Source organism: Triturus cristatus, chromosome 8, assembly GCF_964204655.1.
Source record: "Triturus cristatus chromosome 8, aTriCri1.1, whole genome shotgun sequence".
In the NCBI taxonomy this organism is placed as follows: domain Eukaryota; kingdom Metazoa; phylum Chordata; class Amphibia; order Caudata; family Salamandridae; genus Triturus; species Triturus cristatus.
Window position 1 is genome coordinate 154152125 of NC_140591.1, and position 16334 is coordinate 154168458.

The 16334-nt window shown below is 46.3% G+C and overlaps 1 protein-coding gene across 1 annotated transcript in view; it reads right to left on the reverse strand.

Annotated features, from left to right (window-relative positions):
• Positions 1–2515: 2515 nt before the first annotated feature.
• LOC146801732 (uncharacterized) overlaps positions 2516–16334 on the reverse strand; it is a 109377-nt gene continuing 95558 nt past the window's right edge. The window contains exons 5-6 of the mRNA XM_085621199.1: positions 5818–5964; positions 2516–2927 (exon numbers count right to left, since the gene is read on the reverse strand). Coding sequence (XP_085477325.1) covers positions 2914–2927; positions 5818–5964 — 161 coding nt within the window. The 3' untranslated portion in view covers positions 2516–2913. The remainder of the gene's footprint in view (positions 2928–5817; positions 5965–16334) is intronic.

Genomic DNA, 16334 nt, shown 5'->3' on the forward strand with positions numbered 1-16334 from the left:
CGTTCCTCTCCGGAAGAACCCAGAGAGTCCGCCTTCCACCATTCAAGTCAGAGGCCACTGAAGTCATCTGCGGCGTACCTCAAGGGTCCTCACTCAGTCCCACCCTCTTCAACGTTTACATGAGCCCCCTCGCGGCCATCGCACGCCAACATAACCTCAACATCATCTCCTACGCCGACGACACTCAACTGATCCTATCACTCACCAGAGACCCTAACACGGCCAAAACCAACCTACACGAAGGAATGAAAGAAGTAGCCGAATGGATGAAGCACAGCCGTCTGAAACTGAACTCAGACAAAACAGAAGTCCTCATCTTAGGTACCTCCCCCTCCGCCTGGGACGACTCTTGGTGGCCAGAGGCCCTTGGAAAAGCACCCATCCCGACGGACCACGCACGTAACCTGGGCGTCATCCTGGATTCCTCACTCTCGATGAACAGACAAGTCAACGCCGTTTCTTCATCTTGCTTCAACATTCTTCGCATGCTCAAAAAAACATTTCGCTGGATCCCTACCGAAACTAGAAAAACAGTCACCCAGGCTCTGGTCACGAGCCGACTGGACTACGGAAACACCCTCTACGCCGGCACCACCGCAAAACTCCAGAAAAAACTACAACGCATCCAGAACGCCTCAGCCAGGCTCATATTAGACATCCCGCGTAAAGAACACATCTCTGATCACCTGAAAAACCTCCACTGGCTCCCCGTCAATAAGAGGATCACTTTCCGGCTCCTAACCCACGCACACAAAGCACTCTACGAAATCGGACCCGAATGCCTCAACACACGACTATCCTTCTACACCCCCTCCCGCCAGCTACGATCCTCCAACCAAGCCCTTGCCACTGTACCTCGCATCAACAAAACCACCATGGGAGGTAGATCCTTCTCCTACCTAGCAGCTAAAACTTGGAACTCACTTCCCACTCACCTTCGCCTTACTCAGAACCACCTAGCATTCAGAAAGCAACTCAAAACGTGGATATTCGACAAGTAACTCCCCACCCTTCTACAAGCGCCTTGAGACCCTCTGGGTATGTAGCGTGCTATATAAATCTTTTGACTTGACTTGACTTGACTTGACTTGACTATGGAAAAATCCATGGGGAAAACGCGTTTTGGGACCCCCCCTTTTTCTCGGCCCCCGCTTGACGAATCACCCCGAGACTTTCAGGGTAGGAGGGGAGAGGAGCGCCCCATTAGTTTTGAAAATTTCGCGAGGATTCGTCAATCGGCGCCAAAGTTATTCAAAATAGAATTTTGAGATTTCCTATGGAAACTCGGTCCTAACTATAACTATCTACTGGCGACCGCCAGTAGATAATATATATATCATTGTCAAGCCTTGCATCAACATTTCTTTTCTGATGTCAATATGGCGGGGTGCTACGTCCTCGCGTTAGCTGAAGCTGCCCTGTTTGGTCGGGGGCCCCTTTTCGAAGGTGTCTGTTTTAATTGATTATGGGAGCATGTCTCGCTCTCCCCGAATGATTGACCTTGAATCACACTGGATGTAACAGTGGAGAGCAATAGAGGCAAGAGGGGTACTGAGACTGCCTCTTGTGAACTTGAAATAAAAGTGCTGGTAAGAATACAGAGGATTGCGGCAACAGTTTGTGCAGTACAATACAAATATACAGTTTGGATAACAACTATGCCAGGAACCTATATTGATCGATACGGATGGCTATAGTGCAATGAAAAAGTACTGGACTATGATTACAACTTGGCACTGTGGCTCCCAAAAAATGTTTGAATTGTGTTTGTGTTGCATTATGGTTAATAGAGAACCCAGGGACCACGAATAGTGTGAGCGCATAAACAACAGCTGTGGGCATTTTGAATTTACGAGTGCATATCTATGATTGAGGCTATGTAGCTGAAGCGCGTCAGATCGATAAACTATTGCCACGTTGTGATGCAGTAGAGCATTCTCACTGTCAAGCTGTTCTTCAGCATTTCTTTTGTGATAGCAATATGGCAGAATGATCCGTCCCTGCGCTGGCTGAAGCTGCCCTGCTGGGTTGTTTTGTTTTCAAAGGTTTTCTAACAATACAAAAAGCATTCACAAGTATATTGAAATAGAAAACAGACTTCTCACACACTGGTGTAAACAAGGAGTGGTTGCATTTTGATGTCTTCAAAATGGCATTCCAGAAGAAGACTGTTTGCCGAAACAAAGACTGTTTGCCGAAACATGCCAGCCATCATACACTAGTCTGATGGCATTTTTATGTTATGTTATGCACTTTTGTATTGCGCACAGCTGCCCCAGCTAAGGGGCGTCCTGGCGCATGGCAGGCAAAGTGCAACAGAAAGCAGAAAACACAACACCAAAAAAGAACTAATTATAGCTTGCTTATATACTAAATGAAGAGAGCCATCTCATCTTGTCTCCTGTGAAGTTACTTGAAACAGACAAATATATATCTTAACATATGATGTTTAAAACTTTCATGAAAACAACTGTTGAGTGGTCTATCTTGGTAATTAAATAAATAGACGCACTAGCAGTTTTAAATCATTTTTATTGTAATTACATGTTTTATGAAGTATTATCATGCATTGCAATGTGGTAAATGGTTGGTGCTTCCTTCATGGTGGTTGGGAAGGGGGGAGATAATGAATATGTCATTTGAAACTTAGCTGTTTTAATGATGTCTTATTGTGGTGCATGAGGAACAGTGAAACAGTTGGGAAAATTAGCAAATGATTTCCAAAACCAAGGGCATTGCATTGTCAAAAGGACAGTCTATAAGAGTAAGTGTAAGAAGTAGCGCAGACAGTGAAACTCAGCCCCTCTTTTCTTGATTATGGTTTTGTGATATTTAAACTGCAGTGTTAGCACATGCTGATGATAGTGTGAACTCAGGAACAACAATTAACGCCGTCTTGTCAGGAAGTTTCAATTAAAACGACATAACTGAAAGAAAATAAAAACAACATGTTTAATATACAGCTACTGTAGGCAACACAATTTAGAAGTGATATATTCCGTAATTAAGAGCGTAGGGAGAAAATAGATGTAGGATCACTATACAAACACGGCGAATGAGGGTATACACTCAGACCAGGAAGCAGAACCCAAGGGTTATTGGGAAGAACAGGAAAGTAAGGCACCATTCTGCAGGGTAACACACCATCCCATAAATAAAATGAACAGAGCTGGAGGTCTTAAGAAACAGCTGCCGTGCATCGTGCAATACACAAGCCATGTCCATGATTTAGCTTACAAAGCCATTTATTAGGACATGGTTGCAACCACTTATTTGAACTTTAACATTTTAACAATAACATCAAAAGGTCATCAATTCAGCACTTCTATTCCTCTTGTAACCGTTCAAACCTCACACCAACTTTCATCCCACAGCCCTCCTGCCTTGCGTCATTCTTATCTCTTACACTCACTGAGCTCCTTCCCCATATCCAGACTCTCCTTCCTACCAAACGCCCTCCAATGAAACTCTTTCCCTGCTCATTGCGCTCCCACACACCCTCTTCTGGCACCTGTGCTCCTTTCACCTCCCCCCCTTCCCCAAGAATGGATACGTCTGCATGTGACTCACCACCCCAAAGACACACCCTAATGCCCTGCAGCCCATCCTAACTCGACAGCAACACTATATATAATGAGCAACACCTTGTACCCCAGAACATGTGGGGGGGGTGGATGTTCTTCAACAAGTTTTTTAACCCTTCGGTGGTGCTTGGAGTCAGGAAGAGGCTGGACACACCCTGCCTGACTACTTTATGGTGTAATCCTAACCCGCCCTTCCCCTAAAACGTGGCCTATCACCACCCATGTCCTGTCCCAGCATGAAGCTCCCTGGTGGAAGACTAATCTGTGACTGTCACTATCCCCAGGGGCCATGATAGTCAAGCAAAACAAAATATTAAAGGCAGGAAACAATAAATGAGGAGTAAGAGACTAAGAGAAGATAATGCCCTGGAATACAATTAGAGGGAGACAGAGGCATGGTAATGTGTGCATAGCGAGAGGGCAAGCAAGGCACAATGGCAGAGAGAGACATGAACTCTGCACACATACATCACACACACACATCCCTCCCGACAGAATCCTCTGCCTGATTTTCCTACATTCACCGATGGGGTGGGTCAGATATGAGGCGCCCTTGTGAGTCATGTGACATATGAAATACTCTCTCTCACCAACAGTGGTATCTGTCCAGGTGCATTTTAGTGGGAGGCACACATTGGGCTACAAATACAATCGATGGGGTCACCTACAAAGGTGAATGGTCAAGAGTGCACGTATATATTTGATTGGGTGTGTAGGTTAGCTCAAAGCTAACAGAGCCAGATTAAAAAACACAAAAAAACAAGCAAACAATGCTGCTTTGCTTGTTTTTGAAAGGCATTTGGGCACATTACTTTATGGTAGTAAGGTGCAGTGTCTGTGTTTTTTCTGTCTGTCTTATGCCACATTAAATAATTATGGTGGGGGCTTGGAGGGGTGCAGCACAAACGGCCCTGATGCATGATCAAAATAAATAAAAGCACATTTGTTCAACGCAGTGGGTTTATTTCTTCATTTTAGCCAAGACATTTTCAAAAGTGGTTTAATGCAACTGAGTTTATCAATCCTGGGACGGTTGAATATCATCTTTCAGTGGGTGATGTCTCAGGCCTTCCAGCATGCCTACCCAAGAACGAGAGATCATTCTGGGGAGGTGAAACCGCTTTAGAAGGCTGATGTGGCCAGAGCACTGGCAGGGCTGACAAGAATGGCCATCTGGAGCAGGCTCAAAGGTCTGCAGACAGTAGACAGAATATTTATTTCTGTTCTTAAGCCTTCACACCCCTCCCCCTTGAATACTTAAATGAGGGTGATGTCATATCTGCACATAGTGCAAGCAACATCAGCAGGTCACAGGAAGACAGTGGAGAGGGAACAAAGAGGAGAAACTCCTCAATGGTTTTGTATAACTTGTAAGAGACACAGAGTTCTAAATCTCATTGAGCAGTAACACTGGTCAGGGCTGATATGGCTCAGAATCACTTTATATGCACATATATAGGAATTGGGAGAAATCATGCACCTTAATGAACATTTTGTCAGCATCATTGGCATTAACTAATATGGCCAAACGGCCACTTCACAGCAGGGGCTTTGGGGAATCTCCCATGTGGGAGATGTTACAATTGTAGTAGGCAAATATTAATTTTAAGGCACAAACTGCCTATCATGTTTGTCAGATGCTAATAGATCTTACTTGGGCACCTTTACAGGCGTAGTGGGAATTTGGGTTCTCCAAATGAATATTTGGAAAATCACAAGGTAAATTTGTTTTGAAAGCACAGTGATTTCCTTACTCTTGTACCTCACCACAGCTTCATTATCCAAGTGTGATGGGGATGTTGAAAAGTAGACATTTTGCTTTATGAAAAAGTGTTGCAAAACTGAACAGGGTTTCCTTAAAGAATGGCTTTCTTAGTAGAACTGGGGGGCTCTCCAAGGGTGCTGGCCGGCTGTTTCAAGTGTTTTGCAGCTGCTCTTTGGAAATTCAGACTAGTGCTATCTACATTGAAGACTGCAGCAGCAGACCTAACCTGTTGCAGGTGGGAATAGTGTGCAATCCCTCTTCCTCCCACTTTCCATGTCTAAGATATTCACAGCCTCGGTATGGTTAACTAGACCTCGAATGAAAAGCAAAAACCTGATCTATCTGAGCTAATCATGCTATTCCACTTTAACCTATTTCCACCGCAGTGCCCGGAGCCCCCGGTGCCAGTTTAAAGTACCATCATTCACACAAATCAACCTGTGTTTCATTTTATCGATGGTCAAGTACCTTGATCTATGTGTGGATAGAAGCACCAGGTAGTTTCCGGTTTACTCGAATCGAAACAGCATCCTCTCTGAGAGCACTGTGCAGCACTAATTCCAGGAAAGCCACAGTCAATTCTTGCCTGTGGTTGAAGCCCACATTGTACAATGTCTGCAAAAAAGAGAGGAAGGAGGTACTCTGATGAATTCGTCCTCTCAGTTCAGTGCAGTTCAGAATGACTTTATTTGGTTGAGAATACAACCATAAAAGCTAAAGGAGCATAAAAACATAAGGAAGCATGCAGTAAAATACATCCATAGTTCATAAATATTTAAAATAGTACCATACACAATAAAAAAATCAAAGAATTAAAACCAAGAATGAATAATGTAGGTAAAGTGCATAATGCCCTTCATTACAAAGTAGCAACCCATGAAATAACTAGCAGCATCACATATTTTCAGTAAGGTGCATAGTGCCACGTGATTGTACAGCAGCACAAAGAAAGCAATTTACGACAGTGCAAGTTTCCTTGTCTGGAAGATGTTGGGGAAAAAGGTAAGCTAGGGTACTGTGTTTCAAATTTCTAGATTTTAGAAATGGAGCTAAAATTCTTTTGGTGTCTAATACATAAAATGTACAAAAAAAGAGACAATGAACCATTAACTGAGTGGCATCATTATTATATGGGCATACAATCGCATCTAAATTGGGCTGATGCCCCAGGAAAAAACTTTACTATATCCACTCTAAACCTAAAATCAAAGAGCACTCCTGGGTCCTTCTGGATTTCCACAAGTAACTATCTGTGGTAGCCTCCACATTAAGGGGCCGATTCCGATCCGGGTCGGAAAGCACTCCGACCAAGTCGGATCTGGAGTGTTTTCCGACCGAGCGAGTACGATGCGCACGTATTCTGTCGGATCGGTCAGACTCCCATAGAGTACGACGCATACATGGGCTCCCATTGACTGAATGGGTACGTCTCGAACAAGTGCACCCCCTACAGAGGGTATGCGTCGGTGCCATCCGCACCCTACATGCCTGTGTTGTGGAAACCCATAGGTCTCCCCCTGTGTCCGAGTCGTAGGGCTGCGGGTGTTAGGGGGTCCGGCGCGGACCCCCGAAGTCCGACTCTGGGACCTTTTGCAAGCTGGACACTCCGGCTCGCACAGGCTGTCCGACGCGTGCATCGTACTGGCTCGGTTGTAAATCGTATCCATTGCACGCCATGGTTAGCTTCCGACCGAGATGTACGGAGCGGTTCGGACCCGGTTCCTAGAGTTGTCGCTCATTTTCTTGTGAACCTTGTTCTGCAGTCTGCCTCCCTTGACTAGGTTGTGCGTCATGTTCTTCCTGCTGTCGGAGATATTTACTTAAACGCTGCCATATGTCTTTTGGTGTGATGCCGGTGGTTGTAGTTCAACATAGAGTTCACTTGTGGTATCGCAATCTGACATACTCTTGATCCAGCCTTTAACTGTGGGCTACTGTCTGGTGCCCCAGCGAGTAACAATTTCGTGCTTGCTAGGAGCATTGCCACTGCGGATACTTTTGGGTAACATGTCCACATATCTCAGCAGTGCTAACAATGGGGAGAGGATCAGTTGTAGCCCAGTCATTTGCAGTACTGTATTAAATTTGTCTTGCCAGTAGGTTGCTATTGTGTTACACGTCCATGCCATATGTATAAAAGAGCAAAAACAACAGCTGATTGACAGAATGCAGAACAATGTCAGACATTCACCCCAGTACAGAGATCTGGGCCTAAATCCATTGTTTTATTGCTCACCATGGCATTTCAGTTTGAACCCAGCCATATGCACATCAGTCTTGACCCTGTGCCTCATGGGAACAGTCCAACCCGAACTGCCAAGCAAGGTCCTCCCTGGACTGGAACCAAGCATCCTAGGACCGGTTTCGTGGTTTCACCCCTCTTCAGCCAGGATAGCTTGATTACAGTGGCATGGAGAGCACGGGACCCACGGACCCACGCCTGAGCCTACCCGTCCCACTCAGGATGACAAATGCAAAAACAACAGCTGATGGACAGAATGCAGAACAATGTCATACATTCACCCCAGTACAGAGATCTGGGCCTAAATCCATTGTTTTTTTGCTCACCATGCCATTCCAGTTTGAACCCAGCTATATGCAAATCAGTCTTGATCCTGTGCCTCATGGGAACAGTCCTGCCTGAACTGCCAAGCCAGGTCCTCCCTGGACTGGAAACAAGCATCCCAGGACCGGTTTTGGAGTTTCACCCCTCTTCAGCCAGGATAGCTTGATTCCAGTGGCATGGAGAGCACGGGACCCACGTCTGGGCGTACCCGTCCCACTCAGGGTGACAAATGCAAAAACAACAACTGATGGACAGAATGCAGAACAATGTCATACATTCACCCCAGTACAGAGATCTGGGCCTAAATCCATCGTTGTTTTGCTCACCATGCCATTCCAGTTTGAACCCAGCCATATGCAAATCAGTCTTGACCCTGTGCCTAAATAGGAACAGTCCAGCCCGAACTGCCAAGCCAGGTCCTCCCTGGACTGGAAACAAGCATCCTAGGACCGGTTTCGGGGTTTCACCCCTCTTCAGCCAGGATAGCTTGATTCCAGTTGCATGGAGAGCACGGGACCCATGTCTGGGCATACCCGTCCCACTTGGGGTGACAAATGCAAAAACAATAGCTGATGAACAGAATGCAGAACAATGTCATACATTTACCGGAGTACAGAGATCTGGGCCTAAATCCATAGTTTTTTTGCTCACCATGCCATTCCAGTTTAAACCCAACCATATGTATAAAAGAGGGCGCTAATGTGTTGCATTTGGGACATTGTGTAAATGTAGTGCTATTTATCTGGGCCATCTGCTGTGGTGTCACTTAAGCCTGTCTTAGTATCTTAAAATGAAGCAGTTTGTGTCTGTGATTACACAAAATAAGTTTAGTTTGCATCCAGCCTCTTTTCCATATCTTGTCAGTGAGTAGTTGCCCTATATCAGCTGTCCAAGCGTCTCTGACTTTAGTGTCGTGCAGTGGCATTAGTGCAAGGCACGCCTTGTACAGTCGGGACGTAATGCGCTCCCCACTACTGTCTGTACTTACTAATGTAAGTGGCACGAATTATTGAAGCTCGATGGGGTAAGTTGGTATGCGGGTCAATAAAAACTGTTCCATGAATGTGGCTTAAGAGAAGTAGGGGACTTCTGACCGGAAGAATACGTGCCCATTAGGGAACAAGTCGCCTATGGTATTTAACCCCTGTTGGTCCAGAGTGCGTCCAGTCAAGGCTTCCAGTGTCGAAGGTATCCATGGGTTGGCGAGTATTAGCAGCGCGGGTGAGTATGATGTCCCCCCCGGTCTTCCTGAGTAGTTTTTGTCACGCCCAGCAGGTGGTAGATAACGCTTAAATGTCATGCGGTTCGCGTGGTATCCCTACAGACAAGAGTGCGTTCAGAAGGCTGGGATCAGCAAGCTCTCTCGCCTGTTTAGCATAGGGTATTCGCTCGTCCGGGTGGTACCAGTGCTGAGCATATCCACACTGCGCCACAAGGAAGTATATTTGCATATCTGGTACCCCACACCCCTCCTTATCATAAGGCAGGGTAAGCGTATGCCAGCTCACTCTTGGCTGCTTCCCCATACCAATTTTATCAAGTGTGTGTGGACCTGTTTAAAAAAGCATTGAAAAAAAACGTTTGTGAGTGGGATGGGTGTATTTGAGAAGAGGTAGAGCAGTCGGGGCAGTACCACCATTTTGATAATAGCTATCTGCCCAGCCATTGATAGCGGCATTTTAAATCATCGCTCCACCTGCGTTTGTAATTGGTCCATCACTGGGCCATAGTTGAGATGCAACAATATTTTGTCTCAGTTTCACACCAGTGAAGGGAGAATTCTCCGCACGATCTGTCTTGCACATCTGTCAGGGAGAACACTTAAGATTTGCCCCAATTGATGTGAAATCCAGCTCAATTTTCACTAATAGTGGCTGGAGGTTGACCTCTAGTGTTCTAACATACAGCACCACGTCATCTGCATACAAAGTCACTAATACCGGACCATGTTTAAACTGAAGTGGTTCTTCTGGAAATAGCGTATGAGCTGGTCCATCGGAGTTATAAAAAGTAACAGGGATAGAGGGCATCCCTGCCTGGTGCCTCTAGTTATGGAGAAGGGCTCTGTTAAGATGCCGTTTAATCGGAAAAGGGCTGATGTTGCAGTATACCATAGTTTAATCAAGGCTTCAGAGCCCTTTCGGGATGCCCATATTAGCCGGTACGGTATGTAAGAAGGGCCACTCCACAGAGTCAAAAGCTGCCACAGCAGGAGTAGCCGGATTTATTCTATTATCTAATGGGAAAAGGTCCTTAAGTTTAATGCTGTAGACCTATGTCTTATAAATCCAGTTTGCGCTGGTGCTATGATATGTTCCATAAGGCTAGTCACCAGCATCTTTGCTAATATTTTATAATCAAAATTAAGCAGTGAAAGTGGTCAGTATGAACCGCACTTTTTGGGATCTTTGCCAGGTTTCGGTAACAGAATAAGGACTGCCTCTCTAAACAAAGGAGGGAGTGTTCCTTCTTCTAAGGCTTCTGCATGTACCTCTAGGAGGTGAGGGGCCAATAGGCTCTTGTAGGAAAACCATCGAGACCAGGAGCCTTGGAGCCGTCCATATCCTCAATTGCTTGTTCTATCTCTTCGGCAGAGAAAGGCAGAGAAAGGCTCCCTTAAAAATTGTCTGTGGGCGTCAGGAAGCCAGAGCATAGCTATCTCGCCTAAATACTCCTTGGTCTCATCTGGGTTATTAGCTGCTCTTGCAGTGTGCAGGTCCATGTAATATTGCAGTAATGTCTGCCCAATAGCGGTCATTCCCACGGACGCCGTTCCATCCTGCTCCTGCAATTTGGTAATATAACTTTGCTTAGAATGTGGTCGGAGTAGTCGCGCAAGAGTGTGACCAGGCCGCTCCCCTTCCCGGTACCTTCGGGCCTTTGCATATTTCCCCAGATAGTGAGCTTCCCGCTCTGCCGATTCAGTGTACTCTGCAAGTAGTTCCGTCCTGCGGTTCATATACGGAGCACTGTCCTAGGACCTCCCCGTCATGTTCTCTCCACGTTCTCTCTAGATTAGAAAGCTCTTCCTCCAATCTGGCATGGCCACATCTCAGGCCCCTTAGAACCCCCGTGTGAGCAGAGATGCATACTCCCCTGATACATGCTTTAAAGGCCTCCCACAGAACACCCTGTATTGAAACAGACCCTGTGTTTAGCGAAGTATTCCACTATTGCTGTGCGCAGCTCCGATTTAAAGGCTGCATCTCATAGCGCCATGGAAGGTAAACTCCACTGTCTTTCAAATCCTTCCTCACCCAGCAATTGTAGTGATAGAAGCACTGGAGAGTAATCAGATAAGGTGCGGGGTAGGTGCACCGCTGTTTGAACCCATGGAATCGTCGGTCTCGATAGTAACCAGTAGTTTAGTTATGTCCATGTATTGTATTGTTGTGCATAGTGGGTAAATTTAGTGCTTTGGGGGTTGAGATGCCTCCAAGCGTCCTTTAATTCCCAATTGTGGCAGATTTCTGTTAGCATAATGTGAGATCGGGGTTTGTTGACTGGGGACGTGGCTGTACTGTCTAGCCTAAGCTCTAACAGAATATTTAGGTCCCCTCCCAGGAAAACGTGGTCGGCCTCCAGGGTATCTAGACCTTGTGCCCCGCCGTTACTAAAAGAAAACGTCCTTCCAGGTCTGTAAGTCTGGCTGTGTGTACAAAGGGCAATCGTTTAATAATCAATATTGCTACACCTCGAGTGTATGAGCTGTAGCTCAAGAAGAAACTATGGTGTCCCCAGGCAGATGCAGAGTTTGGGCAGGGAGGTTGGTGATAAATGTGTTTCTTGTAGGTAAACAATGTCAGCATTGTGTTGTCGCACATATTGAAGCACCAGTCTGCATTTCTTCTGATTGTTGAGACCCTGTATGTTCCATGTCAATAGGTTGATTTTCATACTATGCCGTATATCTACCTTGTGTGCCATTGCGGTTGTTCTAGCATGCTGTGTCTTCTCTGCAAGTCATTGAGGGTGCACATGACTGTCAACTGAAATAGCAAAACTGCATCTGTTAACATTCTAAACATTTCTATACCCAACCCCCCACACCCACCTAGTGGCTGCCCACCAGGTGCCATCCATGTTCTCCCTAGGATATCTTTCAACACCAACGTGGCAAACTTCCCCATTCCAGTACCAGTGTGAACCCACTGGGTTGGTGGCAACGTCACGTGGGTGCCCTGCACACTAACACTGTTCTGAAACTTGGTCCCACTGTAAGTTCCCATATGCTTACTTATACTTGTTCACTGGGCTTCTGATTTGTGATGTGTCTCTTCAGTTCAAATCAGTGTCCAATTTGCTCCTCCCGACTCTGCACGCCATTTCGCCAATGGTACTCTTTAGCTAGCTGTAACCAGGTCCGCAGTCATGCCCAATTGGGCTGCCTGTGATGCTCCACCTGGAGAAGTGCCTCCTTGTAGATCGCCTGCTCCCACATGTTGCCTACAAAAGTTCTGAATGTTCTCAGGGTTGTCGAATATTTTCGTCTTCCCATTCACATCTACTTTGTGTGTCGCAGGGTATAGCATCCAGTAGCGCAGGCCCGGTTTCCGCAAAGCAACCTTTGCTCCAGAAAATATAGACACTTGATCCCTGCCAGGTCAGATTGTCAGCCTCTCTGGTGAGCTGTAGTGTCATATCCCTATCTTTGAAATTCTGGAGTCTTACCATTATGGGTCTCGGTGGGCAACCAGGATCTGGTCTGAGCCCCAGTGTTCTATGTGCTCGGTCCACCACAAACTTGTCTGTGAATTGTTCGGACCCGAACAGGTCAGTCAGTAGGCACTCGACAAACTTGTCTAATCTCCTCGTGTTGGTGGATTCCCATTATACTCATGTTGTTGTGGCAGCTCCTGGCCACAAAATCTTCGTTCTTGGCTGAGACTGTCTTCATGATTCTTTCAAGGCGCTCCACTTGTTTAGTAGTTTGGGCCGCTCCATCATCCAAATCTGATATACGCCTTTCCCCTGTATCCTGGCGGGTTTCATGGCAGTCGATGCGTTCACCCAGTCCATCAAGCCGCCTATCCAGAGCATCGAATCTGGTGTCCAGTGCCTTGAACCATGAGTGCACCTCCAGTAGTAGTATGGTGGTTTCTGGGGGGGCAGCCCCTCCTATCGCACCAGTGGGCATTTCTCTTGCCATTCCACTAGCTTGCCAGACTTCCTGGGTCTTTGGTGCTTCAAATTGTAGTCACCCCTGCTTGGGGTCCTTGCGCATCATTCCATGCAGATGCAGTCTTACCTCCTTACACAGGCATAGGTGCACGGACACTGTGCGTACCCTACCCCTCTGTGCTGGTCACTGTCCCGCTACTGGTGTAGTGACACGTCTTTTGAGGGAGGCCTTTGTGCCTTTTATTATGTTGTGCGTCCTTGCCTTTCACTCAACTTCAGCGGTCGAGACTCACTCTTCCAGGCTATTGTGTTTCCCTCCCTTACAGTCCCCCGGCCAAGTCAGAGCCAGGGGGCTCCTTGTACTTTGTATGCCACCGTTCTTAAACTAGTGGGGGGAGGGTAGTATTGTCTATGCTCCGCTCTACAACAGCAGCCTGCCAGTGCACTCTGGGTGTGTCGCTCTTACTTTGATCCGGGGATGGGGGTGCCAAGTCCCACCGTGGGTCCAACAGTCGGTTGATTCCAATCGTGGTACTTCGTTGGCTCCATCAGCACGGTCCAGCTAGTTACCATGTTCATGCTGTGCTGGTAAGGGAGACTGCTTTTACTGCTGTGCTCGCTGCACTTTCTCGCCGCGCCGTCATTGCGCTCCCGCTCTCTGCAAGGACTGAGCTCCCGTGCCTCGAGCCACGCTGGTGAGTGCCTGCTCTCTGACGGTCCGCAGGGGCAAGGGGAGGAGGGATCTCTGCTTACTTGCTGCTTACCGTCACGCCCCGTGCGCCATTTTGTCTTCCAGTCACTAAAAAGTTTACCCAGCCAATTACTCGGCACCGCAGCAATTTGGAGGAGTGGCTGTAAGCTCTTTGGCCACACTAGGTGTTCTGGTTTCAGAAATGCTGCATTCTGTGGGCGTTGGTGTGGATTAACACTGCTTTAGAGATATCTGGCGGGGCTTCCACGGAGCTTCAGCTCCAAGTGGCCATTACGTTCGCTGGTCAGGCCACGCCTCCAGCAGATGGTACTTCAGATAATATTCGTGACCCAGGTGTGATTGGCTTCAATGTGCAATAACAATATGACAGGTGGACTTAGACCAATCACATTGCCCCTCTTCATTTATGCCCATCTGAATGGTTGCAGGTAGGCACTCAGATTGTATCAAACCCCCAGTGCCTTCTTGGACAATGTTTACAATCCAGGATCTCAATCAGAAGCTGAGTATTGAATAGCAGCCTGCAGGGTGCAGAGGACAAGAGCCCTTCCTGGGACACGTTCTCCCTATCATAATACTCAAACCTATTAAAGAGAAAATACCGCACGATTTGGAAAAACCTTGGGGGCTGGAAATGGATGCGATTTCACTGCACCACTCTGGAGAAGCTATTGCCAGTTTCACTCCCCCAAACTCAAGACAGAATTCCTAAACCTCAAATGTTTCCTAACTATTAATCCTAAAAAACATATGCATCCCATCCTTGGACCCTTATAAAGAGCTGGTACTTCAATTCGGTGTTCAGATTTTGGCTGGTCAACCTTGCAGAAATTTATTAGAAAAAGGGCCCAAAAGAATGCAATAGGTATTAAATTAAGGGGGGGGGGGGTGTCCGATCTACTTTCCAGTGTTAAACATGGTTAGCGCTGGAAATAATGTGAAAGTAGCACAAAACAGCACATAACGCTGCTGTGCATTACTTAGCGCCAAGGGGGTGTGCCATGGGTTGAGCATGGACGTTCCCATGCAACCACCCAAGGTTTCTGATGCTAAATCTAATTTACTAAATAAAGTAGACAGGGTTTAGCATCAGAAAACTGAGCCCTTTTGAAGTAGACTTAAGGAAGGAGAAATGCTTTCATTTCTCCTTCCTTTTCCGACTTTGTATATGTGCTGCACCGTCCAGCACATATACAAAGAGGGAACATGGTTTAAGTCAGTCTATGCATAGTATTTTGCACTGGAAAGGTACCTTTCCAGTACCAAACCTATGCTAGACTCACTGAGACACCCTTGTACCATGGCGCAAAGGTGTCTCTGTGGCGCAAGGCAGTTGATTTCAGCACCGGCTCTAGGGAGAGTGCCATATTTCAGTAAATTTGGCAGTCACACCTTTTCACGCAGCGCAGCATTTGCAGCTTCTGCAATGTGCTGCATGAAAAATTGGTAAATCTGCCCCTAAGTGTATTAAATACTTCATGTTATGCCTTGTTTCCAGGTAAAATACCTGGAACAGGAGGTATTTAACACAAAAGATGAATACCTCACTGTGAGTTATTGCTGAGGTATTAATTGGGCGTGGTAAATACCTTACTCAAAATCAGTGCCTTAGTCACTGGCTCCCACATGTTCTATTCTAGTTTGTCAATGACTGAAGGCCATAGCTATCATCCTTTCATGCAACGCAACACAACAAGACAACTTGCTGCGCTGCATGAAATAAGGAGTGCAGGAATGTGCCATATCTATCAAGATAAGGTGCAATGCTATCCTCTGCCTTCGCTGGAGCACAATTAGCAGCCTAGCACCAATGCAAACACTCTTGCAGCACAGAGCAAGGGTACCTACATTACAGGCAGGATTGTTTTGGGGCAGAAAGGCACACCTTCCAGCACAAAAACAACCTGAAGAGGTATGTTTCTCTTTCTAAGTATGCTGTATTCTCCAAGACATTTCTCCTCTTTGCACCTCTGGTGGGAAGGCATACACTTCTGATGCATTCCCAGGTCTACCTGTGTTGGTAAGTGTGGGAATGCTTCTGAATACATGGGTGAATGCTTGGGAACACCCATGCTCCACCCATGTAATACCCCCACCATGTAGACTTGTGTTGCTTTGCATTACTCCAGATTTACCAAGCAACACAGGTCCCTGAAAGGTGACTTTGATTAATAATTCCCTAAGTGACTCATGAATGATTTGCTCCGTGATGTAGCCGAATGGCCATCAGGCGCTAACAAAGCAGGGTTCCATTACACCCATTTATAGACCACACCGGTTTCCACAAAGTTTCCTCTACATACAAATGGATTTATTGTGAATTGCAGAGCTTTTATGAGGAGGAGGTTATGGTCTTCTCTATGACCGGGCTTTCATGGAGAAAATTCTACCTTCATGGAGAAAATTCAAATATTCCAAAAGTAAACGATCTTTAGTCAGTCAAATATGATTCCAAAACTCCAGAATGATCTTTCCATAGAGCTAAACGTTTTTTTTCCAACTACATTTGGAATCGCATATGACATTTTTGCTATGGGACTTTTTATTAGTTATTATTATCTTTACCTCATAGATCTGTTTTTATGT